This window comes from Erithacus rubecula (assembly GCF_903797595.1).
Source record: "Erithacus rubecula genome assembly, chromosome: 22".
Lineage (NCBI taxonomy): Eukaryota > Metazoa > Chordata > Aves > Passeriformes > Muscicapidae > Erithacus > Erithacus rubecula.
This window is the reverse complement of record NC_136674.1, coordinates 1037057-1065038: the sequence shown is the minus strand read 5'-3', so window position 1 is coordinate 1065038 and position 27982 is coordinate 1037057. Positions and strand designations below refer to the sequence as shown.

At 51.9% G+C, this 27982-nt stretch overlaps 2 protein-coding genes across 2 annotated transcripts in view; one reads left to right on the top strand and one right to left on the bottom strand.

Moving 5' to 3' along the window:
* Positions 1-27982, bottom strand: part of MSI2 (musashi RNA binding protein 2) — a 296757-nt gene that overhangs the window by 76608 nt on the left and 192167 nt on the right. The window lies entirely within an intron of this gene.
* On the top strand, positions 409-2907 carry MRPS23 (mitochondrial ribosomal protein S23). The gene is made up of 5 exons (XM_079325332.1): positions 409-503; positions 584-751; positions 1769-1846; positions 1956-2079; positions 2548-2907. The coding sequence occupies exons 1-5, from the start codon at positions 451-453 to the stop codon at positions 2689-2691; spliced, it is 567 nt and encodes a 188-aa protein (XP_079181458.1). The 5' UTR covers positions 409-450; the 3' UTR covers positions 2692-2907.

Genomic DNA, 27982 nt, shown 5'->3' with positions numbered 1-27982 from the left:
GTCGGGATGGGACTGTCGGGATGGGATTGTCAGGATGGGATTGTCAGGATGGGATTGTCGGGATGGGACTGTCGGGATGGGACTGTCGGGATGGGACTGTCACGGTGGAACTGTCGCGGTGTCTGTGCAGGGACACGAGCGGGACTCGATCATGGCTGCGGCTCCACTCGGGACATTCCACGATTCTGTCACACGGCACCAGCAGGACACGAGGCTCCCACGAGCCCCGGGACTGCTGGTGCTGCCGGGGCTGATACTGCTCTCGTCTGTCGCGACAGCGCCGGGGGCAGCCGACATTGACGGCGCGCTCCGCTCGGCGCTCGGCTGCGCTCCCTGCGCGCTCCCTGCGCGCTCCCGCCGCCGCTCGGCGCTCGGCTGCGCTCCCTGCCGCCCGCTGCGGCCCCGCTCACTTCCGGCGCCGGTTCCGGTTCCGGCCCCGTGCGCGCAGCCATGGCCGCCACGGCCGGGAGCCGCACGCAGAAGATCGGCAGCGTGTTCAGCCGGTGCGGCGGGGCTCGGCGAGCTCGGCGGGGAGTGCCGGCTCCCCGGTGAGCGCGCTGAGCCCGCCGCTTGTGTCCCGCAGGACGCGGAGCCTGGTGCGCATCGGGCTGCTGCGGAAGCCGCTGTGGCTGGATGTGTACGCGGCCTTCCCGCCGCTGCGGGAGCCGCTGTACCGAGTGCCGCGCCCGCGCCGCGCCCGCGCCCCGGACCCCATCGCGCCCGTCTTCTACCGGGAGGACACCGTGCGAGCGTGAGTGCGGCCGGGCGGGCACCGGGAGAGCTCCGGGACAGCACCGGGAGAGCACCGGGAGAGCTCCGGGAGAGCTCCGGGACAGCACCGGGCGGGCACCGGGGCAGCACCATCCCCGTCCGTGCCCCGTCCCCGCCCCGTCCCCTCCCGGGACAGCCTTTGCTGTTCGTTTTGCAGTTTTTGTAATAAATAAGTGTGGTTTTTATTAATGAATAAGGCTGGTTTTACGAATAAATGGGGGTGGATTTTATTAATAAATTGGGCTGGTTTTTTTATTAATAAATAGGGGTGTTTTTTAATGAATAAATAGAGGTACTTTTATTAATAAATCGGGGTGGTTTTTATTAATAAATCGATATGGTTTTTATGAATAAATTGGGGTGGTTTTTATTAATAAGTAGGGGTGGATTTTATTAATAAAACGGGATGGTTTTTATGAATAAATTGAAGATTTTTTATTAATAAATTGGGGTGTTTTTTATTAATAAGTAGGGGTGTTTTTATGACTAAATTTGGGGTTTTTTAACAAATAAGCGTGCTTTTATAAATAAATCAGGGTGGGTTTCTTTTATTGAATCGAGTGATTTTTATTAATAAGTGGGGGAGATTTTATGAATAAATCAGGGTGGGTTTCTTTTATTGAGTGGGGTGTTTTTTATAAGTAGGGGTGTGTTTTATGCTCTTGCCCATGTCTCTGAAAGCTCCTGTGCAGTGGGAAGGGCAGGTCCCTGCCCAGACCTGCTCTGACCCGTGGCTGGTGGTGATTAACTTTGATTTATTAACAGAATTTAAAAAGCTGGAACAAACCTCTGTAAAATCTCTGGTTTGGGTTGGAATGGACCCTAAAACTCATCCAGTGCCAATGTCCAGCCTGGCCTGGGACACTTCATAAAAGCTCAAGTCAGAAGAATAAATGATTATTTCCACACTCTTATTGCACCCTGAATGAACTGACTGTGCTGTTGTCTGTGTGCTCCTGATTTAAACAGAATTTAAACTGTTTCCTTTCCTGAGCAGGAGGTTTTACCAAGTTTATGGCAATGGCCCCAGACCTTTTGACCTGACACAGTTAAACTTCAAATCTACTTGCCAGAGGTGAGGTGGTGATTAAAGCAGGAGTATTTCTGAGTCTGCCCCTTTCTCCCCTTCAGCCAGTGAACCAGAATGTTATTTGTGAGTGTAAAAAAGCAACTTTGTAATCCAGGTTTGTTGAGAAATACAATGAGCTGAAGGAAGAAGGGAAAATTGAAGAGGAGAAGTTGTTTGAAGAAACAGGAAAAGCCCTTTTAGCCAGTGGGATCCTTTTACAGAGAAGAGGAGTAGATAAAGTGAGTATTAAATATTCACAGTCACTGGGCTGGTGGATTGAGAAATCCACTCCCAAGCCCTTAATTCTGAATATAAAATCCTCAGCAAAACAGTCACACACCTGATGGCCTTAAAATGTCTGTGCTGTGCATGGCCATGAATGTGTCTGGCCAAGGTGAAGGGACTTGTGAGTCAGAAAAAATGTTTTTGTGATGATGAAATTGAATAATAATTCAAACAATCCATGGTGTATCTGTGTGAAGCATTTGGAACTCTGTGTATTTGTTGTTATATATTGAATTTTTCCATTTTTTAGCTGGAGGTCAGTCTGGGGATGTCCTGCACTGGTGACACTGTTGTAGCTCCATAATAATCTCAGCAAGAATTAAACTATTTTTGGACACACAGAGGGCTGTTACTCTCCTCTATCACTTCTCAGAAACTTTTTCCACTCTGTTTCATGTGATTTTTCCTGTCCCTCCCTGCAGGTGGCCCAGCAGGAGCAGCAGAGTGCTGGATGCAGGGATCCTGCCTTGCAGCTGCAGCTGCAGAGTGTGCTGGAGGAGCTGCAGGAGAAGAGGAAGGACAGGCAGGAGCAGCCAGCAGAGCTGGAGAATCCCCATCCCTCCTGACAGCCCTGCTGAGCTGTGTCACCTCCAGCCCATTTTTGGGACATTTCCCTGGGGGAGCAGCATCCTGCTGCCCTCCATGTGACACATGCTCCACACTGATAAAGCCACAGATAATCTTATTTTTTTTTTTTAGGGTTCATGACTGTTTTCTGAAATCAAGTTGGAAAATACCGAGTGTAAAAGTGGAAAATTAAAATATTTTCTTTAAAACCTGGAGGTTCTGCCTGTTGAAGTGTCTCTCTTGCAGTAGTGAAGATGTTTCCTGCTGGGGGAATGGTAGATCCTGTTTGATGTGTTCCAGCAGCTGTCTGAAGTGTCATCTTTTTATAGCTGATTGAGGAAACTGCTATTTATAGAATGGTATAATGTGCTCTTCCCATTCCATCACTTGCTTAAATCCAGAGCAGGATGAGGTGTGGCAGTACCAGAAAATTGGGAGCTTTGGAGCTTTTTAGTGACTCCTGATGGAACTGGTGACCTTTGAGGTGTGAAAATGGGATGTTCCAGCTGTTTGCTGCTTAGGAAACACTGGGAATCTGGCATGGCAAAAAATAACAACCAATCTTCCTGTGCCTGCAAATCCATTAAACATTTTGGCTTGGGCTGTGTGAAAAACGGTTTGTCTCTTTTCTTTGTGATTTTTGTTGTGTTTTTCTTCTGTTATTCTTTGAATCCCAGACTGCCACCACCCCCCACTGAATGGTGTAGAGGATATTTAACCTCTCCCTCCCTGCCCAGTTCAGTGCTGCAGGAAAGCTCAGTGGCAGTGAAAGGCAGGGTGTAAAAATGCCCATGGTTTGGTTTCTGTGCCTTGGATTACTCCTGGTCAATTGTGATTGCAGCAGAATTACTCAGTTATCCTTGCAAGGTCAAACTTTATTCCCAGTTTTCCTCTTGTAGCTCCAGAGGAGAGCTGTTAAAAAGAACAAAAATCCTTCAGTTTCAGCACTGATCCCTGTCCAAATTAAGCAATGAACATCGAATTTAGAGCCCTCCCAGAGCCTTGGGGTTTGCCCTGAAGGAGTTGCTGTGCAGAGCAGGTGAGCAGAAAGTTGGAATTGGTTTTATTTTGTGTTGAAAAAAGTCACAGAAGGTGGCTCTGGGGCAGATCCCTCCCAGCTCAACCCACCTTCCTGAGTGGGCTCACCTTGGGTTTGCCCTGGGCACACCCGGGCAGCACTGAGAGACCCCTGAGGGGCTTTTCCTCCCTGGAGCACCTGGGCAGTCGATGGTGATCAGCTTCAGGTTGTTAATTATCATGGGCACGCTGGAAATCGTGCGGGACCCTCTTCAGGGTGGGGAGAGCAGGAGTGTGGCCGCGGTGTAAATGTGAATTCCCTGCAGGAACAGGGGCAGGGACAGGGACAGGGACAGGCTGCGGGTGATGCAGAAATGGTTGGAGCTTCTTTGGAACGCGGATTTGTTGTGTCTGTGAGGGGATTTACCGAAGCCGCTCTGTGCACCAGCCGGGGGGGTTTGTTTGGCCCCGCAGCCCCCGGCGCTCCCCGCTAGGTGGGAGCCGCGCTCCGCGCTCGGTACCGGAGCCCTGCCCGGGCTGGGACTCCCAACTTCCCCAGAAAATCCCTGAAAAGCATCGCGGCTCCCCGGGCGGGAGCGGGGGATGCACGGGGGGTTGCGGTGGTGGAGCGGGGGATGCACCGGGGGATGCACCGGGGGATGCACCGGGGATCGCGGTGATGGAACGGGGGATGCACCGGGGGATGCACCGGGGATCGCGATGATGGAGCGGGGGATGCACCGGGGGATGCACCGGGGGATGCACCGGGGGATGCACCGGGGGATGCACCGGGGAATGTACCGGGGGATGCACCGGGGATCGCGGTGATGGAACGCGGGGATCGCGGTGATGGAGCGGGAGGATCGCGGTGTTGAAGAGCCCCGGGGATTCCTGCCCTGGGGAAGGCAGAGGCCGCTCCCGGCATTTCCAGGGCTCTGACCCTGTCCCAAGGACCGGTCCGGTGCTGTCCCCGCTGCCTCGCCATCCCTTTCCCGGGATAAATCCCTTCCTCCCGCGGGGAGAGCCCCTGTCGCCGATCCCCAGCCCGTTCTGAGTGACAGCAAATGCCCCAGTGCCGCCACACGGAGCCGAAATTCCTGCGGCTTCACAGGCGACACAGGCGCGGACAGTGACCCTTCCCCAGCTCCGCCTGCCGCGCTCGAGCTTTTCCAAGGTTTTCCAAGGCCAGTTCCTAAAAATGCGGGTTCACCTGAGAGTTTTGGGGTGCAGAGCTGCCTGCCCTGTGGCAGAGCACAGGTACAGTAGAGGCTGGAGCAGTCTCTAGGGATGCTGCAGCATTGCCGGGCTCTGAGCTCAGGCGCTGGTTTAACCCCCAGGCAGCTGCTCCCAGAGCCCTGCTCAGCCCCTTCACGTGTTCCTGGGCCGTGGATTATCCACTGCTATGTGTTGAGGGCAGGGGAACTAAGGATTTAATAGGATCAGGTCTAATGTCTGTAGCAGCCAAAATAATTCATCAGCTTTGCTGGAAAAACAGGTGATCTGACCTTGCCAATGCCAAGCTTCACCGAGGCAGATAATAAAGGGTTTAATGTTTAAAGAGCATGGCTGCAAATAAGATATAAAATTGTTGGTGTTGCCACTCTGTGGAATCCTCTGGGATTTGCCTCTGCTCAACCCTGCCTGAAGACACACATTTGGTGTTCAAACCTGACCTGTTTTGAGCTTTGGAATATTGCAGAAATCTGTATCTGTTAGGAAGGTGAATGTGGAATCAGAGCAGGGTGCTGCCTCAGGGGTTCCTCACTGGAGAGGGGATGGCACAGAGGTGGCTCCTGCTCTGCAGGACCTGGGCAGTGTCAGTTCTGCCACCTGCCTGGTTCTGGTTCTAAATTGGGACTTTTTGTACGTTTTGGGTTTGGTGCTCTTTGCAGTGTTTTGGTTCTGCAGCACCAGCAATGCCCATGGCACAGCAGCTCCTGAGAGCTCTGGGATGTGCAGGAGGGTCAGAGCAAACCAGGGAGAGCAGCAGGCTGAGCTCAGCAGTGGCTGCAGAAGCTGCTGCTGTTTTACCAGCAAATGTTCAGTCCTGCAGGACCTGACCCTTGCTGGTCAGTTCTGACCCAGTGACAACAGCCATGGCCAGTCTGGCCAGGTCAGCTGGTGGGGCTGGGGGATCCCAGCTGTGGGGTGAGCTCACTCCTGGGCACAGCAGAGTGAACATTTTGATAATTACTGCAGGAAGGCCAGGCTGTGCCGTGTCCCACAGCTCAGCCTGGCAAAAGGAGAGTGCTGCCCCGGGGGTTGCAGTGGGGCTGTTCCCAGTGCCACTCCCCGGGAGCTGGTCCCTGCCCCGGGCAGGATTTGGGGTGTCTGTCCCCATGGCAGCCCCTGCTCGGTGCCCTTGGCTCTGTCTGTCCCTGAGCTGCTGCTGCCTCCCTGCATATTGTGAGCTCATTCTGATGTGAGCTAATGCTATTATCCTGCAGAAATTGAAATCAAGTCTGAACCTATAATGTTTCACTGGGAGGGAATTGGGGTTATATATTCCTGTGTACAGCAGCATTCTATTTCAGTCATAGCATTTAATTATGATTGGTGTGTTAGTGCCCACCAGAGCATAACAAATTGTCATTATGTTATTCTGCTGAGTCTAATTTAATTGGCAAGTTGTCACAAAAGCAATTATCCATCATTTATTTTGTTGCCATAACCACATCTTGGAGAGCACCTGCTGTCTGAAGTGGAAAGGCTCTGCAGTCTCTTGGTCCTGGATTTCTTCCACTTGCCTGACACAAAGACACCATTTCCTCCTCTTATTTGGAAATATGTTGCTGGCTTGGCAGCGTGGGCTGGGGATGCCGGAGGAAATGCTGTGTGCAGGTGGAGCCCTGCTGGGACATCCCGGGGTGCTGTGACCCCTCTGGAGACCTTGGGGCCAGCCCAGGGCAGTGTCTGGGGTGGGTTCAGCTGTGGGGGTCTCTCCTCACTTCAGAAGAGCTGGGATGAACCAAGGAAAGCTTGAAATGAGACATTTTCTGTTTGGAGGAAATAACACTCCCGGCTTCTTGCAAATAATTTTGAGGGGAAATGGGAAGGAGCCCCCGAGCTGCTGGTGGTTTATTTTGGTGTGCAAACACGCAGAGGTGGGCAGAGTGTGCCCAGAGGAGCAGAAGGGCTGCACCTGGAGCCTGGCTGGTTCTGCAGCTGCTCACTTGAGGAGCAAACCCCGCAGGTTTGACACTGAGGTTTGGCTTTGGTGCTGTCCATCCCCAGCCTGGCAGGGTGGCAGGGGCAGCTCAGGGCACCCTGGGGCACCTCAGCTCCCCTGCTGCCAATCCTGCCCCCAGAGCTGCTGGAATCCACCCCAGCACCAGCGACCTGGGCTGCTCTCCACCGAGCAAGTCCCAGATAAGGGGTCTGGGCTCCCGGGGAGATTAGGAGGCTGCCGAGGGAAGATTAGTGCTCTTTACAACCCAACAGGCAGAGCAGTATCAGCCTTCCCCAGCCCAGCCCCAAACTGCTGATTTTCTCCTTCCTGAGGTGGCACGTGGCTGTGACCTGTTCACTTTTGAGATTTTTGGAGATTGCATCCCAAAATCCTGCAAGGCTATTGCGGACTCATGGACTCAAAGGCTGTGACTCACTGTGATAAATGAGTAAATAAATGAAAATCTGTTCTGATGTCTGTATTTCTGTGAGTTACTCCCCTCTCCGCCCTGTCTGTAATCTCTTCCCCTCTGGTAGTTCTGATTAGCTGCTAATGAGGAAAGATGATTTTGTAGTTAAAGCACAGAGAGAGGGTTTTGTTCCCAGTTCTGCTTTATTTTTTTTCAAATTTTCCCTTCCGTGCCTTGATTTCCTAATCTGTGGGCCCAGATAATGTTGATTTAAGAAGGGATGGCGTGAAGTTAAATTAATCCATATTTACAAACCGATTTGTTTCGAAGGGAGGGGTACAGTGACTTGGACAGGAGGAATCATAAATTTTCCCTCTTGGTGTTCCTGCTGGGGCTGAAGATGAGCACTGTCCTCATTTCCCAGCAGTGACAAGCTGGGGCTCACAGGCACCAGGAGCAGCTCTGGGGCTGTGCAGGTGGCCCTGCTGTGCCTCCCTTGCCCCTTTTCCCTGGGCTGGCTCTCATTTCATCCCCTGGGAGCTGCTGGAACCTGCAGTGAAGCCAGCAGATATTTGTGTGCCTGATTTATGGGTGAAATTCCCCAGGATGGAGGAGGCATCATGAAACGGCTGAGTGTGATAAATAACTCATTGTAATGTATTATTTAGCAAATTATAATGAAAAGCAGAAAATACACAGAGGGGAGCAGACAAATGCATTCCCCAGCTGGCAACTTACTGATGGTTTAGAGCCAGGAAACTGATATTTGAGAGGGTTTGGGAATTTCCATGGCTTCCCCTAGAGATAAATCACCTTTCTGCAGAGGCATTTATGGGGTGCCCTGCTGCTGGGTTTGATCCTGGGGGAGGAAATCACCCCAAGAGCTGGGGACAGGAGTGAGCCTGAGCTCCAGGACCGAGGCACCACCAGAGCTGCTGCCCAGGAGGGAAATTCCCTGGATCCCCTTGATCCTGGAGATCCTGTGTGCAGCTTTCCTGGCTCTCCAGGTCCCCAGCAGAGTTTTCCTGGCTCTCCGGATTTCTGAGCTGAGTTTTCCCTGCTCTCCAGGTTCCCAGCAGTTTCCCTGTTTCTCCAGGTTCCCCAGCAGAGTTTTCCTGTTTCTCCAGGTTCCCCAGCAGAGTTTCCCTGTTTCTCCAGGTTCCCCAGCAGAGTTTCCCTGTTTCTCCAGGTTCCCCAGCAGAGTTTTCCTGTTTCTCCAGGTTCCCCAGCAGAGTTTCCCTGTTTCTCCAGGTTCCCCAGCAGAGTTTCCCTGTTTCTCCAGGTTCCCCAGCAGAGTTTCCCTGTTTCTCCGGGTTCCCCAGCAGTTTTCCCCGCTCTCCATCCCGGTGCAGCGGTGGCACCAGGGGGTGCTGCCTGATCGCGCTCGGCGCTGCCACCGCCAGCGCAGCGACAAGGTGACTCTGCTTCACCTGCTTTACCTGCAGCTCTGCTTTACCTGCCTTTACCTGCCTTTACCTGCCACTCGGCTTCACCTGTTGGCTGATATTTTCATTATTATCTCAGTTTGATTGCTCCCATCCCATCCCTCGGGTTTTTTGGGGTGCGTTTCCCGCGGCAGCGTCTCCCTGCTCCTTGCTGCTGAGATATTTTAAAAATCTGTCTTTTAGCGGGGGGAAAACACATCGCAGCGTGGATAACCTGGGATGGCACAGCCCCTTCCCCTGGGGCCGTCTCCCCAAAATTCTCTGGGTTTTCCTCGCCGGGTGTTGCTGCTCTCAGCCTCGCTGTCCCTCGGGTCTGTCCCAGCCCAGCTGGAGATGCCCGGGCGGGGGTTTGGCCACTGAATTTGGGCTGGTGGCCACCGTGGGGCTTCCAAGGTCTCCTCTGTGCCAGAAACATCCTTGGATTGCCAGGTCCGGCTCTATCGGCAGCGCTGATAGTGTAGGGGCTGCGCAGAGAGGAGCAGATAAGAGACGTGCAGAGAACTTGACTGGGTGACTAAGATAAATTTACTGTACTACAGGAAATCGAAATGTGAAATAAAGATCTCAAACAACTGAAATATTTAAAAAGATACAGAAGTTGTGAGCCGTTCCGAGCTCCCGCCGGGACCGGCCCTTATCAATCCATCACCGGCCCGACGAGTTTTACAAAAGATAATAGGGCGGAGGGAGAATTGAAATAGAAACTATCCATTACCGGCGCCTGAGTGACAGCTCCTCTGTGCAAAGTAAGATCATAATTAACAGCTGAGAGACTGAAAGTTTTCTGCTTTCTGCCGCTGTTTGTTTTCCTCCCTGGCGCTGTGTGGGGCAGGGTGGGCACACGAGGAGCCCTGGGGGGATTTCTGCAGTGCCACAGCCTCTTCTCCAGCTGCTTTCCTTGTGTCTTTATCGAGCAGCTTTTTAAAAATTTGTGCTTGATTTTACAATTCTTTGGGTTGAAAAGGTTATTTGAGCTCCGCATTTTGCTGCTGGGGGCTCTTTATTTTCTCCAGACCCCAAAAATACAGCCAGGATGACCAGCCCTGCTCTGTGGGACACTGGGAGGGTTGGAAAAGTAAGTGACATCTTCTTAACCCCTTTCTTTGCTCTGCTCCAACCCCCGTTTGCATTTTCTCGTGATTAAATCCTCATGAACATCCGCAGGAGCCAGGTTCCGTTCCCTGTCTTTAAAATGTCCTTCAGAGCAGAAACACTCGGCTGAAAACGTTTCCCAATGTTTTTCCTCCTGGCTCATTTAATTTGGAAGCAGCGGCAGCAGCGCTGCTGCCATTACACCCAATGTTTAGGAATGTGAAATTGCAGCACGAGGAGAGGAATTAGAGGAACACTCGGAGCTGCAATAAGGGTAGATGGGGTGGATTGGAATGCTGGGGAGCTGCGAGCAGGCACGGGAAGCCTGACAGGGAAATCACCTATAAAGGCTAAAACAAGGGAGAGGAAGGGAATAGCAAACCTCAGGCTGGTGATGTTGGGAAGGAAATCATCCTAATTTGCTCGTGTTTAGTAACCCGAGACATAATTAATGACATGAGAAGGGGCGTTGGAAGAAATGTGGCTTGTGGTGTTTTGCAAGGATCCATCTCTGCACATCCTACAGCTGGAGTCTGGGATCCAGATCCTGCTGCAGGCTTGGTCAGCACCCAGAGCAAACCGAATCTGCATCTTCCCGGGGCTCTGCCTCCCCTCCGGGGTCACAGGAGTTCAGAGGGTGCCAGTGGGAGAAAGCTGGGTCAGCCTGTGACCTTCGGGCTGGAGCCAGGTGATCTTTAATGTCCCGTTGAACCCAGACCGTTCTGTGGCTCTGGGACCTTGCAGCAGGGCCGGGTCCCAGCCTGTCTGCTGCTCCACGAGGTGATGGGTGATCACAGCCCCACCATCTGCTGGGCTGAGAGGGCCCTACAGGTTCTCATTCCAAACTCTGGAATGGGCTCATTGCTGGGATGAGGTGACTTAAAAGCTCACGGTGCCTCCAGCTTTGGAAATGAGGCAGAGCTGGGGCTGCTCCGGCAGATAATTGGTTAAAGGGTGCTGACCTCTGCATCACCTCCAGAAAATCTAAATCTGTGTGAATGCACAGCCCGGGGCGGGATGCACAGAGCATCCCTTGGCGTCAAGGAGCTTAGGCTGGAGGAGATGCAGGAGCATCCCCTAAAAAAACTTGTGTGAACCCTGAACTTCCCCAAATTGGGGTCTGGTTCGGCCCTGGGGCTGGGGAGGGACAGCCCGTTCCCCCAGTGCTGAATTTAGGGCTGAGGTTTTTGGGGTGGGCAGGGACAGCCCCATTCCCCAGTGCTGAATTTAGGGCTGAGGTTTTTGGGGTGGGCAGGGACAGCCCCATTCCCCCAGTGCTGAATTAGGGCTGAGGTTTTTGGGGTGGGCAGGGACAGCCCCATTCCCCAGTGCTGAATTTAGGGCTGAGGTTTTTGGGGTGGGCAGGGACAGCCCCATTCCCCCAGTGCTGAATTAGGGCTGAGGTTTTTGGGGTGGGCAGGGACAGCCCCATTCCCCAGTGCTGAATTAGGGCTGAGGATTTTGGCTCGGGGGGGCAGTTTGGATTTCCCAGCCCGCAGCCCCGGGGGTGCAGCCCTGGAATCAATCCCAGCGCCGCCAGATTGCCTTGTCCGTTCCAATGATCTTTAACTCCGCTTTTCCCCGAGCAATCAGAAGCATTTTCTCTTCGTCCAGGTGGTCTCTGCCCATTTCGCTCTCTCCAGTCCCAGCACCCAGGGCAGTCACATCTCATCACGCCTTTTCTCAAGCCATTTGTACCTCCAGCTTTTTCTGTTGCCATCAATTTGGTGGCAGCTTCTCCCCCTGCTCCGCTCCCCCCGCGGCTTCTGGGCGATGAAACTCAACCTTCAGAGCCTCAGCAGGAGCAAAAGGCAAATCCCTGCAGCCCCTGCCCCCCTGCAGGTGGGAGGGTGGCTCCCCAGTTTCTTTTCAGAGTCAGTCCCTTAAAAAAAAAAAAAGTTTCTTCCTAGAGAGGCTTAGAAAGAAGAGGGAAATGTGGATTTTTAGGAGGGACTTGGTGGATGCTGAGGAAGTAAAGACTGAAAACCTGCAGTCATACTGCTTTCCCAAAGGCTGAAAAATAATAGTAATAAATGGATATTAGGAAGGGATTGTCCCTGTGAGGGTGGGGAGCTCTGGCACAGGTGCCCAAAGAAACTCCTGGATCCCTGGAAGTGCCCAAGCCAGGCTGGACACTGAGGCTGGAGCAATCTGGGCCATGGCAGGGGTGACACTGGGTGGCTTTAGGGTCCCTTTTGACCCAAACCATTCCATCATTCTGTGATAACAATAATGACAATATATTAAATATCAGGCAGCATCCTCCAACTCCTCAGCCCTGCAAACTCCCTCCTGCTCCCCTCAAGCACGGTGTCCCTGCTCATCCCTGTGTGCTGAAGGTGATTTCTGCCCCTTCCCATCCCAGCCCAGGTACCCCTGAGCCCCTTCTGCTCCCATTCTTATTGAAACAACAGGTTTTTTTTTAGCCCTCAGCTTGCCCAGGCTGCACCCTGGACTAGAAATCACTGAGCAGCAGCTTGCAAAGCACAGGATTGTCTGCGCTGTGTATCAATAAAAAAGAAAAACACAAGGATATGGGAATAAAAGATCACTTAATTGGAGTGCATCCTGTCCCCTTGCGCTGAGCAACAACTCAGCAAAAGGCTTTAAGTGTGTGATTAAATATAAACCCCCTGCTCAGTGGAGCAGTTCAGTGAGTGCTGAGGTGTTTGCTGAGCAGGGTTTGCTGTCTCCCTGTTTTTCCTCGGGCAGAAGAATTAAACCCGCGTCGCTATCACCTATTAATGAGGCAGCAAGTAGCCACAGCAGCCCTGGTGCAGAGCAATCGAGCTCATCATTTTTCTACAGAGGAGCAATTAAGCTGCACCGGGAGGTCTGTGTCTTTATATCATCACCTAATGGCAGCGCAGGAGCATTCCAGGGAACGGGAGAGGGGGGAAAATCACATCCATATTTAATTGGTAAAGTTATCACCTTCGCTTCAGAGCCCGGACTCGCAGCCCTTCTGGCCCAGCTCCAAGTCAGATCTATTTCCCCTGGCTGGGAAGTGTCCTTATATTGTGCTTCTGCAACAAAATGCCATTTGAGAGCTCGTGAATGTGCTCCCAACTGCAGTAAATAACTGATGGTCTCTGCTCTTCGCAGCAAATGGAGATGTCTTTGAGCTGTTAGATTCCTTTCGGGTTTTTTTAAGGAAATTATTTGTCTTATTATTATTCTCCAGCCCCACACTTGCCTGTCAGATTAAATTTTTTATTGCACTAAACTGCAGAGCCATCTGGAGCCCCTCACATCCCGGAGTGTGGCAGCCTGGCCCTTCCCTTTTCAGCCTTCTGATTCCTCCCCACTCTTATTTGGATGGTAAATCATCTCCAGTCCCATTTCCATGCAGGTGTCCCCTTGGGGTGTCCCCTGGGCTCTGTTTTGTCACACCCCTGCTTAGGCAGGGGCAGTTCCAGGCACTGTTTTTCCTTGGTTAATCTCTCATTTTCCAGTTTTTCCATTTCTCTCTCCCTGCCCAGCCCAGCTGGGGTTTCTCAGTGCCTGGGGGCTCCTGAGCCCCCTCTGAGTGCCAGCAGTGCCTGGTGGCTCTGTCCCTGTCCCTGTGCTGGGGATGAGCTCCAGCAGTGACAGTGACAGACTCACAGCCACCGTGGCAGGGCAGGTCTGGCTCTTTTCGGCTGATTTTGGGGGGAATTGGTGGAAAAATATCACCAGTAAAGAGTGTCCCTGTCCACCTGTCCCTTCCTGGCCACCCACCCATCCAGCTCTGTGGCAGGGGGATGCTGCTCCCTCAGCTCTGAAGAGTCAGAGAAAAAGAGAAAAAGGAGAGGAGAAATATCGATGACTTCCATCTCCTCAAGCCCAGTAACTAGTTTTTGACACTTCTCTGCCACTCCAGCTTCACAAAGCCACAGCTCTCTGAAGATTAATTGATGTAGGCCACTCAACCTATTTTCAAATCCCTTTCAGTTACCATTTAAAACCTTCTGATTTATTTTTTTTGATAAAGTCACCGAGGCTTTTTATGGATTCTCAAATGATTGTCCAGCTTGACAAATTGGATTCTTAGAGCTGGTTCTTTCAAGAAAAGGATGTGGTTTGACAAGACAAGAAACAGCTCATCTTTGAGACAGGGGGATAAATAAAAAAAAATAAAATAAAATCCCATTCTTCCAGTCAGGTGTTGCTCAATGGGTGTCTTGCTAGTCACTGATAATCTTATCTGGCTGTGATGGGAAGGGACCCACACAAAGGGGCCTGGCTGGGCTGCAGGGCTGATATGCTGCTGATTAATAGTTCTGTCCAGGCTGCAGAGCCTCAGGAAAGGTGATTAATGCCCTGAGAGGGGAACTCTGACCCCCTCCCCTCCCAGGGCACCTCCTCAGCTGGTGATGGATCAGCCCCAGCCCCTGCTCCTGCAGGGCACAGGGTAGCAGGGCTGGACCCACTGGGCTGGGCTTTGTGGGGCTGGGCTTTGTGGGGCTGGACTTTGTGGGGCTGGGCTCTGTGGGGCTGGGCTTTGTGGGGCTGGGCTCTGTGGGGCTGTGCCAGACCCTGGGCTGGGCTCTGTAGGGCTGGGCTCTGTGGGGCTGGGCTTTGTGGGGCTGGGCTCTGTGGGGCTGTGCCAGACCCTGGGCTGGGCTCTGTAGGGCTGGGCTCTGTGGGGCTGGGCTTTGTGGGGCTGGGCTTTGTGGGGCTGTGCCAGACCCTGGGCTGGGCTCTGTAAGGCTGGGCTTTGTGGGGCTGGGCTTTGTGGGGCTGAGCTTTGTGGGGCTGTGCCAGACCCTGGGCTGGGCTCTGTAGGGCTGGGTTTTGTGGGGCTGGGCTTTGTGGGGCTGGGCTTTGTGGGGCTGGGCTTTGTGGGGCTGTGCCACTCTCTGGGCTGCGGTTTGTGTTGGAGTTTTTGCTGTCCTGGCTCTGCAGGACTTGTGGTGTCACACCAGGGTCTGTGGAGAGCTGGACAGGGATGGGGCAGAGCAGGGGATCAAGGTGTTCTGTGACCCCAAACAGGGATGGGATCAGGGTGTTCTGTCACCCCAAACAGGGATGGGATCAGGGGTTCTATATTCTGTGACCCCAAACAGGGCTGGGATCAGGGTGTTCTGTCACCCCAAACAGGGCTGGGATCAGGCTGTTCTGGTTCTGTGACCCCAAACAGGGCTGGGATCAGGCTGTTCTGGTTTTGTGACCCCAAACAGGGCTGGGATCAGGCTGTTCTGGTTTTGTGACCTGCAGTCCCAGCAGGAGCAGACCAGGCAGGAGGAGACACAGCCCCTCTCTGTTGAAGTGATGCTCTTCATTTTTTAATTGACTGCCTTCATTCACTTTGAGCATTTCCCACCTGGCAGTTACTCTGAATAATGGAAATGCATCCTGACTCCTGCCCACTCTGCATTGAACAGCTCTGGGTGATACTTTATATCTTATTATGGTTATTTATTATGATGTCCAGTTCGGTTCTGTAGCAGAGGGAGATCATTAACCTCTCCTGCAGTAAAGAGAACTCTCCCTGTTGTTTTCAAAGCCATTAGAGCTTTGAAAACGCCTCTTTTTATGGTTTTATTTAAAGCTAAAGAACCCACAGGGCTGCATAACAAACTGCTGACACAGTTTGGAGGATGCAGAGGGAGCACAGACCCTCCTGCTGGGTCCCAGACAGAGCTTGGAGCCAGGAAGGAGCTGCTGGCTTGTTAAAAATCCCAGGTGAGGTGCTGGGAGGGGAGGAGATGCCACCTGGGCACTCCACACATCCCTGGGCCAGCAGCTCTTTGGGCCAATTCCCACAAAATCCCCCAGGGGCTGTTGGCACCTCGGGGTGCTGCTGTTCCCTCCATTTATTTTTGGGGGCTCCTTTGGCTGTGCCTCCTGCACAGATCACTGCTCTCAGAGGCTGCAGATGGTCCCTTAATGTCTATTTTTGGTCACTTAGCATCTATTTGTGTCCTCCTAATGGCATGCCCAGATGCTGCTGGTGGGGCAGCACTCATTTTTCCAGGCTGGCTCAGGTCCCAGCTCAGTGCTGGACACCAGGAGCTCTCACCACCCACTGGGGGATTTATCTGAGAAAAACAAATAAAAAAAAGCAGATGCTGTGTGCCCCACCTGGGCAGGCAGCAGGTCCCTGCTGGAGATGTGGATCCACTCAGGGATGTTTTGCTCAGGAGGGAGAAATCCTGATAAAACCCTGCCTGCAGCAGGGGGATGCTCACACCCCACAAAGTCACCCTGTGTTCCCCCACAGCCAGAACACCCTGGGACAGGATATTCCCCTCTCCAGGCCCCCAGAGGGGGGTGGTGCTGCTGATAAAGCCCTGGTGGGTGTCCCAGTTTTGGAGGCAGGTCCTGCTGCCCGTGTGGCTGGGGATGCTGGTGCTGCTGCCTGCTGCTCTCAGAACCAAGGAGATGCTGATCACCAGGCTCTTCCTGAAGTGCCATCACAGAGAAAACCAGCTCTGGGTTAAAAACAAACGCAGCAACTCCTTGTTCCCTTCCCAGGTGCTGCAGGTGGAATTTGCTCCTTGGAAAGCCAGGAGATGTTTTGCCAGTGGCTCTGAGCTCATTGCTCTGCTCTGGCTGCAGGAAGCTGCTCCTGTGGCTGTGATGCCCCTGGGGGAGGTGAGTGTTTGATTTCCTGCTGCTCACTCTGTGCCCTGAGGCAATATTGAGAATTAGGAGCTGTTCCCACCTCCCCAGGCAGCTGTAGCTGCAGTGCAGCCCTGCATCTCTCCATCCTGCATCAGGAGTTCTGTCCCCTGTCAGCTGCTGCCTGAAATCTTCAATTTCCATCCCTGGCTGCAGAAGAGTTCTTGGCTGGTGCACCAGGGCAGTGTGGCTTTGCAGGCTGATGGAAAAGCAGGGTGATCCCTTTTCCCCAAGAAAAGCCTCAGGTGCTGCTGCAGGGGCTCACAGAGGGGAGGAGCAGCAGCTGGAGATCAGGAGGGAAACTGGGCCAGAAAATAGCAGATAGTTCTTGCAAAAGGATGATCCAAGCAGCTTTGATATGGAGATGTTCCCTGCAAAGGCAGGGTGCTGGAGGAGCTCTTTGTCAGTGTCAGGAGATGACAAATGACACAGGGGAGTCACGGGGCTGGCTGCAGCTGCAGCACCCTGGAAATGCTGCAGGTACCTGGGGCCTGCTAATTAATCACTGGCAAAAGGAGAGGAAAAGCATTGTCCTCTCCTCTGCTCTTTTTATAGCATGAGGCAGGGGAGAGGAGGAAGAGGGAGATTGCATGGGGGCACTTTTGGGGGATCATCCCCCATCCCTCACACTTAGCTGGAAAAAGCAGGAGCTGTCCTGGGGTCAGGAGGAAGAGGAGAGCTGAGGAAGAGCAGTGGGAGGCAGCAGCAGCCAGGCACTGGGAGCTGGAACAGTCCCTGCAGGAGCCAAGGGTGGTACCAACCAACAGGGCAGCTTAAAAAAGAAATTTAAAACAGAGCAAAAATCAAACCAGGCTTTTTTACCATTGCCTCCTCCTCTTTAAATTTATTTATTTATTTAAGACTTCCCTTGAAGCCTTGTCTATATAAATGTTGAATTACATGGCTCTTTGACTCTTTACTAGAAATTGCTCTGAATTACTTTTTTATATATATATATATATAATCTGTTCCATTTCCAGCACTCTGCCATGTCTTGCAGAGGAATATCTGGAGCTGTTGACTGGCTCATTCTGCTGCCAGGCAGCCTCTAATGAAGTTGCCCTCTGGTTCCACTGCAGGGCACCAATCTGTAATGAAAATTTCCTATGAGTGGCTGGAAAATGGGTTTCTAGTGTGATTTCATAATACTCCAGGCATATATATATATATATATATATATATATACACATATACACATACATATACATATATATACATATATATATACATATACACATATGTATATACACACACATATATATACTATAAATAAATAAATAAATAAATAAATTTATTATAACATAATATAAAAGATATTAATTATAATTATTTATTTATATATCTAAATATATGTATATATATGCATATGTATGTGTATATATGTATATATATATATTTATTTTTATTTATATATATATATTTATGTATATTTTGTATACATATATACACATATGCACAATGTCTGGGGATTTGGAAACAGAAGGGATCATTTCCTAATATCATGTTTTCCCTAAACCCCTTCCCAACGGGATCAGAGGGAATGTTGGTGGTCCAGACCTCCCCCCTGGAGCTCTCCAGTGAATGTGTGAATTTTGGGAACTGGGATTTCTGGGGTGTGGTTGGAGCTGTCTTTGGAAGGGACTCACCAGTGCTTGTCCCCTCCCCTCCTGTGCCATGTTTCAATATTCCTCTTGGTGCCTCTGTCCATCAGTGGGGATGCTCCCTGGTGTTTCCAGGTGCTGGGATGTGTTCCCTGGTGGGAAGGGGCTGATCCCTCCCCTGGAGTGGCTCCTGCCCTGGATCCATGGCCGGGGCTGGGCAGACTCCCCTTCCCAGGCTGTTTGGGTTTGGCACATCCACGCTGAACATGCAGCCCAGCCCTCTCTGGGGCTGATCAATATTTAATGTGGGATTTGCAGAGATTGACTGGAGGATGGTTTAAAACTGGAGCTGTAGCCGTGGGTGGCAATTTCCGAGTCGCAGCAGTGCAGTTTGATTATTTACAGAGATGGCATTTTGCACATTTAAAATAATCATCAGGACCGTGGGGCTGTGCCTGCCCCTTCTTCCCCTCAGCTGTTGACTTTGCAATGGTTTTGTTTGCTGATGTTCAATATTAATCACCTTGCTCTGTGCTGGCTGGGCTGGTGGGGTGCAGCTCTTTGGGGTTTGGTGCTTGCCTGTGCTCCAGCAGCTGGAGTTTTGGGGAGGGAGGATGTTCCTGCTCTGTGTTCTGTGCGTCCAGACTGGGACCAGCACCCTGCACGCTGATGGAGACCTGCTAGGGACATGAATACTGGAGCTGGAAATGGTCAAGACCAGTCTGGAGCTCTGAGCTGGTCTGGGGGGCAGTGACCCTGCCCACGGCGAAGGGAACCAGATGAACTTTAAACTCTCCCGGCCCAAACCATTCTGAGAGTCTTTGATATCAAACTGGGTGAGTTTCCACAGCAGCTCTGCAGGTTGTGCCCCTTGGGGACACTGCTGGGCTCTCCCCTCCCTCCCCCAAATTCTCTCTGACATCTGCTCATCTCCCAGGCTGTCAGGGTGGGATGCTCATTTCTGCACACACACACACGATGGGGACGGATGAAATTGCTGTTTTGTCTTGGTTTGCTCTGGCTCTGGCTGTGCTAATGGGAGCTGACAGCTCTGGAATAGCTGATCTGCCTCCTCAGGTGCTGAAGGCAGCAATCCCCAGAGCCTGGGGTGGGGGACCAGCTCTAAATGCTGGATCCATGGAAACTGAGTGTCCAGGGGTGCAGCCAGAGCTCCCCTGCACTTGGCTGTGTAAAAAACAATTGAGGCTTTCTCTAAGGCAGCCACAGAACTGACCCTCAGTCTCTGCAGAGGAGGAGACTCACTGTTTATATGGAGGGGAGAAAATATTTCCCTTCCTCCCCATTATCTAATTGTTCCACTAAGACTCTGCTCAGTTCTAATTAAAAAGCTTGGGAGCAGCTTGTTTCATGCATGGAAAAGGAGCTCAGCATCCAGTGGTGGCAGTTTTTTGTAAGGATGATGAGCAGGGAAGGTGCAGAGCTCCTGTGCCTGAGCTCTCCTGGCTGGGCTTGGCCAGCACATCCATCTCCTGCTTGTGTTACCCATTTCTTCCAGCGCCTTCATGGTGATCTCAGCCTGCCTGGCAGCTCTGTGCCACCCTGAAAAACCCAAACACACCAACTCTGGGAAGCTCAGGTCTGAAATGGTGCTGCTTGTGAGATTCTGAGAGAGCTGTCCTGCTGCTTTAACCATGGGGCCAGCACTGCTGCCTGTCCAGGAGAAATGCAAATATGGGACAATCAGCCCCTGCAGCAGCCAAGGGGGATGTGATGAAATCCAATCAGCTAATAACCCTTCACAGAGAGGAGGGAGAATTGCAGATGAACATGCTTTTAAGTAACATTTTTTTTTCCCCCTCCCCTGTGCTTTTTCTTCTTGAAAAACCCTCATTTTGGTTTGTGCCTGGCAGAAAGAGCACTGGGTTCAGAGCCCAGACCAGGGAATCTCAGCTCTGCCCTTCATCCTGCCCAGAGTTTTGGCTCCTGCAAAGGCACCTCCCTCCTCCTGGGTGTCCCTGAGCTCCAGCTGCTGGAGGGGGGTCCCAGGGGTGCTGCCCACGATCCTGGCAGGGAATGAGCTCTGCAGGGGCAGAGCAGCCCAGGCAGAGCTGATGAGCACGAGGAAGAGGAGGCTGTGAGACCCGGAGAGTAATCAAGGCTAATTTGTTGATTTGCCATCCGGAGTAATCTCTTGCATTATTATTTTTTTTTTTCCCTACACGATTTTCTCGGGGAGGGGAGCAGGAGCTGTGATTAGGGGTGATGGATGTGTTCTGGCTGGAAAGGTGAATCCCTGCCCTGTCCCAGCCAAGGATTGAGGGTGTCCCCCCCTTCAGCCCCTGGGCAAGGATGGAGGAGGAGGAGGAAGGGACCCTGCCAGGGCTGTGGAGCTGCTGGAGAAAATACCATAGACTGGGAAAAAAAAAAATCTCACTTAAGTCTTTGCAAAGCCACAGATAATGCACTGTGAGAGTGAACAAGCAGGATGAAAAATAATTGCACTCCTATTTTTCTCCAGCTTTTCTTATCAACGACTTTATCACCTTTGGTTTTATTTTACACCTTATTTAGACTTTACTGTAATCCCAGCTATTTCACCATTGACACCTCCTTAATACCTTGTCTAACACCTCTGACACCTCTGGCTAATGCCCAGGCCTGCTCCAGCACAGAGCAGGAGCAGAAAAGAGCTGAAATGGAGAGAGGGAAAAATTATTTACTAGCCAGGCTGTGTGAATAATACCCTCTGAGGGGGAGGTGGGGACCAGCCCTCCCAGAGCAGCTGAACTTTGCTCGGTGCCACATCTGTCTGCATCTGCCAGGAGAGTTCTGCAGGAGGAGAGGGGACAGGGACAGGATTTACTGCTCCTGGGAAACTGCAGCCTAGCAAGGCTCAGCTTTGGGAACTGAAGGGAATTAATTCCTCCCTCTTGGACACCCAAGCTCAGCCCTGTTTGGAATATTCTGGTCTGTGGGTGCTGCTGGTGTTGGTGGCTCTGGTCTCTGTGTAGGATGGGGCTGGGGCTGCCCCCCTCCTGGGCAGCCTGAGGGTGTTTTTTGGGGCTGATTCTGCTAATTCTGGCAGCCAGGGAAGGCACCTCTGGTTTGTTGGGACCCCTCCTTTTCTGTGGGATTTGTGGGTCTCAGCTGTTCCTGGTTGTCTGGAGCTGCTGGGGTTGGCAGAGTCACAGAACCATGGAGTGGTTTGGGTTGGATGGGACCCTAAAACTGATCCATTTCCACCCCTGCCATGGCAGGGACACCTCAGGGACACTGTCCCAGGCTGCTCCATCCCTGCCCAGCCTGTCCAGGGATCCAGGGGCAGCCACAGCTGCTCTGGGGCCTCCCCACCCTCACACAACAATTCCTGCTTAAATCTGACCCACTCAAAAAAAGCGTTTGGCTTTTCCTGACCTGGAAGAAATCCCAGTGAGCCCCAGCACTGGGGATAACACTCTGCTGAGTTTTTCCTTCCCCCTTCTCTCAGACCATGGCTACATTACCTAGATTTAACTACCCATTACACAAACTATATCTCTAAAGCGAGGGATATGGCAGCTTTATTATAAGTTTATTACATGCTAATTCAAGCAAATAAATTTGCTCCAGCTGTGGAGCAAAGGAGATTAATAACCTCGAAGATCACTTCGCTGCTTTGATGAGTTTCTTGAACAGAGTGGAGTATATTTAGGAAGAGCAACTAGATTAGTCAAAAACCCCCTTTAATTATTAGTGACACTGTGCAAACTGCTTCCTACGAGTGGAATACCAACTACTTAACTCCCTGACCTTATTATTCAAATAAACACTCCTCATTATAGCGACATGACTTGCTCATCAGCACATCAGATCAGCTGCCTGGGTGGGGGTCTGGGGATCCCCACTGTGTCAGCAGCCACCAGCTGGGCTCTGGAGGGGTGCAACCACCCAGAAGGGCTGGGAAGAGCTTCATGTGCCACACAGTGAGCAGAGAAAATGCTCTGCTGGGATGTTCTGGCACTTGCTGCTTCCCCTGCTCGGGTTTTGTTCTGCAGCTCATTCAGGTTTTTGTGAAGTGTTGGAGTCTGGGTGTTCTGAGGTGCCTCAGTGCTGCTGATGTTTTAGTGTGTGGTTTGTAGAACAGCCTTGGAAGGGACTGTGGGGTTGTTCTTGCTGCTGGTCCTCTCCCTGTGGTTGTTGTCCTCATTTTTAGTGGAATCTGGGGAAATTGTGCTTTTTCTAGTTTGTCTCTATCGGTGGGATGCTGGAGCTGGATGAGGATTTTTCTGCCCCTTTCACAGATAAAAAGAGGCCAAGAAGAACTCCCAGAATTGATCACAGATACCATGAAAATGGGAATGGGTGTTTGCCAAAAAGCAGATAATTGTCCGAGAGGCTTCCCAGAGCCCAGGGTGTCTCTTGGTGGGTCCCCAGCTGTCCGTGGGTCCAACTGCTTTTTGGCAAATCCAGAATATTCTCCTGCTCCCCTGTCTCTCTCCCAGCCCCTCTGCCTTCAAACAGTTTCTGCTCCATGTAGAGCAAGCAAAAATGATGTGTTAAATACAGTCCGGGCTGAAGCTCTGAATCAAATCAATTCCTTTTTGATTCTCGGAGCTTTTGAATCCGCAGCGCTGCTGGAGGATTGTTAGCACAAGAATGGGGCTGAAGGAGCAATCCTCTCGCAGCGCTATTGACTCAATTATTTTGCCCCTTGATTTGGAATGAGCGGATATTCTGATTGCTGATGGCAGAGCAGAATATCGGAATATCCCGTGGGGCCGGGCTGGGGCATGGCCGGGTCCCCTCCGGGAGCCCCGGGGGCACCGGCGGGTGCGGGGACCCTGCAATCACACGCCTCAGAAAATTAGGGTTTTGGTTACCTTGCTAAAAATAATTAAAAGGAAAACCGAGCTTGAAGTAGTTAGCTGAAACTTAAGTAATTGATTGTCTGTCATTTTGTGTTTGCTCAGCTGCGCTTACAATGGGAAAAGACGGAACTAGTGAGCAGAACCACAGGAACATAGACAATGCGACCAGAAACCCATTCTCTGGAAAATTGGACTATCCCCAGAAATCATTTGTATTGCCACTGATAGAAAAGGTCAGGAGTTTAGGGTGAGGAAGACTCGCCTTACTTCCTCCTTTTAAGACCCCTCCCCACGAAAACGGCCCCAGACTTAATTTAAGGAGTCAATCAATGCTTAATAACTATTCAAGCTAATTACCATGGGAAGGAGGATGGGAGGGGCTGTTATTATGAATATGTAATTGTTTGAATCCTTTGTTAATAAATAGACTCTGTGATCACCTGTGATTTTGAAGAGTATCAGAGGATTACCTCACGCTGCTGCCCAGCGCTGAACAAACACAGCTTTGTAACTTTAAATTGTTAGAGAGTCTTCTGTCCCTCACAACTGAGTATCGGTGTTAGACCAATATTCTTATTTTGGTTAAATCACCTCCGGCCGTGGCGGGCCCGGGATGCTCCGGTGATTTTGGGATGTGATTTTGGGATGCTCAGGGATGCGGGGCTCGGCGGGGCCGGGGTGCTCCGGTGATTTTGGGATGCTCCGGTGATTTTGGGATGTGATTTTGGGATGCTCAGGGATGCGGGGCTCGGGGGCCGGCCCGGGATGCTCCGGTGATTTTGGGATGCTCCGGTGATTTTGGGATGCTCCGGTGACCTTCCCGTGCCCGCTGCCGGGACGCTGGCGGCGCTGCCGATCGATGGGCAGCGCGGGGAGGTTGCATTTACACAGAGTCAGGATTTATCGCTATTGACAGCCCGGCCCGTGTCCTTTGTGCGGGTTAGTGATGCCCCAGCGGCTCCGGGCCCGGCCCTGCTCCCCTCCAGGTGTTCGCCCCCTTTAGCATCAAACCTTAACTCGGGTGTCCTTTGCTGTGTGACTCAGCCACTGCTGGGGCATGTGGACACTGCTGAAGGCTCGTGGAAAAATCCAACCTGGATTTTCCCCAGGCTGTTGGCTTTGTCAGCTTCAGCCCGGACCTTTCCCAGGCTGGGGATTTTCCTCAGAGGCAAAACAAGAGAAGGAATAAAGAACAACACAGACAGACACCTGGTGTTGAGCACTGAGCTGTGTCAGTGTCTCGTGGTATTTTGCAGTTTTCAAAGAGTTGTCGCCTTCTCGGACCAATGAGTCTTTTCTGCTTTGTTTTTTGTGATCTATCCTCTATAAATGCCATGGTTTTTCAGTAAATCACCTATTCTTGCTGCTGGGAACAGGTACTGTGTGTTGCTGTGTTATTCACTGTTCCTAATCAGACAGCAAGGGCAAAGCAGGACAGGGACAGGGACAGGGACAGGGACAGGGACAGGGACAGGGACAGGGATGGGACCTGGCTTTGGCTCCACCTCCAGTCAGGTTTGGAGCCCACAGCTCAGCCAGGCTCACTTTTCCAAGATTAAAAAGAGGAATTCCCCACCCATCAAAAGGCTGTGGAAGGACTGATAGGAAGCACTGTGGATGTGTGGATGAAAGGGGCTGAGAGGAACACACGGCTGCTTTGAAAAGGCAAAGCCCTGTGTAAATCTGAGCAGTTTTACTGGTGGCCAGAATGTATTGTGGGCTTAGAAAAGGAAATTCCTCCTGCTTTTTATTCTGGCTGGTGTTCGTGTCACATCAGAGCCCTCACCCTGCGGCTGCAGGAGGTGACAGATCCCTGCTGGGTGTCACCAGGCCAGGGGGACCCTGCAGGAGCTGATCCCCTCCCTGCTCCCATCTCTCCACAGCTGCAGCGAGCCGGGGTCACCTGTTAATGCACGTTTCAGTCTTCATTGGCTTTTTTAACAGGTTTTTAATCAGTAATTATTAGAGCATTGCACGGCTCAGTGTGTCACAGGCACCGGCAGGCTCTGGGCTCTGTCCCCAGGCTGCAGAGAACCAGCACTGGGGATGTGCCCAGTTCCAGCAGCCCTGACCCTGTCAGGTGGCTGGTGCCACCGTGGGACACAAAGGGACACAGTGGGACAGAGTGGGACACAGTGGGACACAGTGGGGACACAGAGGGACACAGTGGGACACAGTGGGACACAGTGGGGACACAGTGGGACAGAGTGGGGACACAGTGGGACACAGAGGGACACAGTGGGACACAGTGGGGAACAGTGGGACACAGAGGGACAGAGTGGGACAGAGTGGGACACAGAAAGACACAGTGGGACACAGAAGGACACAGTGGGACACAGAGGGACACAGTGGGACAGAGTGGGGACACAGTGGGACACAGTGGGACACAGTGGGGACACAGTGGGACACAGACAGGCACAGTGGGACACATAGGGACACAGTGGGACACAGTGGGACACAGAGAGGCACAGTGGGACACAGTGGGACACAGTGGGACACAGAGTGTCACAGAGAGACACAGTGGGACACAGTGGGACACAGTGGGACACAGAGAGGCACAGTGGGACACATAGGGACACAGTGGGACACAGTGGGACACAGTGGGACACAGTGGGACAGAGTGGGACCAGGCTCTTCACTCACACCGGGTGGAGAATTGAGTTTCACAAGGACAGGACAAGGGGAATGTTTTGAAGCCACAGAGGCAGATTTGGGTATGGGGGGTAAATTCTCCCCGTGAGTGTGAGGAGCTCAGGGCAGGCTGGACGCGGTTTGCAGTGGGGCAGTGAAGGTGTCCCTGCCTGCAGGAGCTGCGGGGTGTTTAAGTCATTTCCAGGGCAGAGCATCTCAGGCTCTGTTGTCTCTGTTGTCTCTGTGTGCCCTGCGGGGCAGCCAGCCCGGCCCGCGGGAGCTGCTCCGAGCTCTGCAGCCGCTGGAAAATAAAAAATAAAAATCAACTTACAGCTCATCCTGGGGGCTGGAATAACTGGGTGCAGAGCGGGAAGGGGAGGGGTTTTGGGGCGGGTTTATATGGGGTGTGGTTTTTTCTGGGTGTGTTTTTTTGGGTGTGGTTTTCTGGGGTGTGGTTTTCTGGGGTGTGGTCTTTTGGAGTGTGGTTTTCTGGGGTGTGGTTGGTTTTTTGGGGTGTGGTTTTTTTAGGTGTGGTCTTTTGGGGTGTGGTCTTTTGGCATGTGTTTTTCTGGGGTGTTGTTTTTTGGGTGTGGTTTTCTGGGGTGTGGTTTTCTGGGGTGTGGTTTTCTGGGGTGTGGTCTTTTGGGGTGTGTTTTTTTGGGGTGTGTTTTTTTAGGTGTGGTCTTTTGGGGTGTGGTCTTTTGGCATGTGTTTTTCTGGGGTGTAGTTTTTTGGGTGGGGTTTTCTGGGGTGTGGTTTTTAGGTGTGGTTTTTTGGGGTGTGGTTTTCTGGGGTGTGGTTTTTTTGAGGCGGGTTTATATTAGGTGTGGTTTTTTGGGGTGTGTTTTTTTGGGGCAGGTTTTTCTGGGGTGTGTTTTTTTGGGTAGATTTTTTCGGGCTGCGTTTTTTCGGGCTGAGTTTTTTTGGGATATGTTTTTTTGGGGTGTGTTTTTTTTTGGGGGTGGTTTTCATCACTGCCAGGGTTGCAGCACTTTCAGGCTGGGTGGCATCCAGGCTCGTGCCACCACAGGGACTGGTACCCAGTGGAACAAATGAGCTTTAAACGCTGCTATTTTATTATTCTGTATTAATAATGAGGCAACCCTCGTAAATAGCCGTGAAAGGAGCTCTTAAGCTCATAATTAATAAATGCTGGCTTGGTTTTTGCTGTTGAGCTGCAGATGAGTGGCTCTGCCCAAGGTCCTGCAAGCACTTTAATAAACTCGGGATTTACTCTGAGATTTTGGGCAGAGCTGGTGGGACAGGGCTGGGGGAATGGGGGCACAGGGGTGCAGGAACCCACCTGCCCCAGGGGTGCCCAAAAACCCCACCTGGGTGACACTGCACAGCCCCAGCTGCCTCCTGAGCTCGCTACAGCTCGGCCATAAATGTTTATGACAGAAGGGAGAGGAAGTAAATCACATTTATCTCCCTTGTTTTCTTTATCGGGGCACTAATTTGACAGGGAAGGGAAATTTTTGCTTATTTTACAACTCTGATTTCGGCTGCAATTTGATTTCAGTAGCTGGGAGGCGAACACAAAATCTTATTTTTATTCCAGAGCTGGTATAAAAATTTACATTTTGACACCGACCCCCCACTCCCATTTCAGCGGCCCCGGGCTTTGCACAAAACACATCACCCACACATAATACACTCATAATTCACTAATGTTTGCTGAATGACAGGGTTAAGTGGCTGCTATTCCCGGCCTCCCACCACACTAATGTGCTCCAGACCCATGCTCCTTTTCCTCTGGATTGCAGTCAAATCGTTTCCTGCAGTGGAAGCTCCTTCCACCCCCAGCAAACACCACTTCCGAAATTATTTTCATTTGTTTTTCTAATCTAATTTTCCCCTCGGTGCTCCACTAATCATCAATCTCATTAAGGGCTTGATGTGTTGACTGCTTTCCAGCATCCTGCCGAGCTGACCTTCACTGCTGAGCCCCGGGACAGGGGGATGGATCCTTGCAGGGGCTGCCCTGGCAGCTGCTGGGGCTGCAGCAGCCCCTCCATCCCTGCCCCATCCCTGGAAAGGAACCTGGCCCATCCTGGAACGATCAGTGATGGCAAAATGAGAGTTTACAGCCTAAAGGAGGGGTGGGGGGAGCTGGATCTGCTCCAAGTGTCAAAGGGACATCCTCTGGTGGGATGTCTGAGCTGAGAGAGGGAGTGAGGACAAAGAGGTGTCACTGCAATGAGGAAAATGCCCAGCAAAGGTGGGGGGCACTGGGAATTCATCCAGCAGGACTGGGAGCACCTGGGCACCCAGTGCCCCTCCTGGAAACAGGATCAGTGCTGCTGCTGACCCTGGCACAGGATGAGGGACCAGCCCTGGGACACGGGGCAGGGGAGCAGGAGGGGCACCCAGCTGAGGGATTTTGGGGTGATGGGGCTGATCTCACCCCACAGGAATAAATATTCCCCCCCCCCCAATGACATGGACTCCGTGGGTCTGTTCAAAACAGTTTATTGTATTTTTTCGTCAGACAAACACATTGATTTCTGGA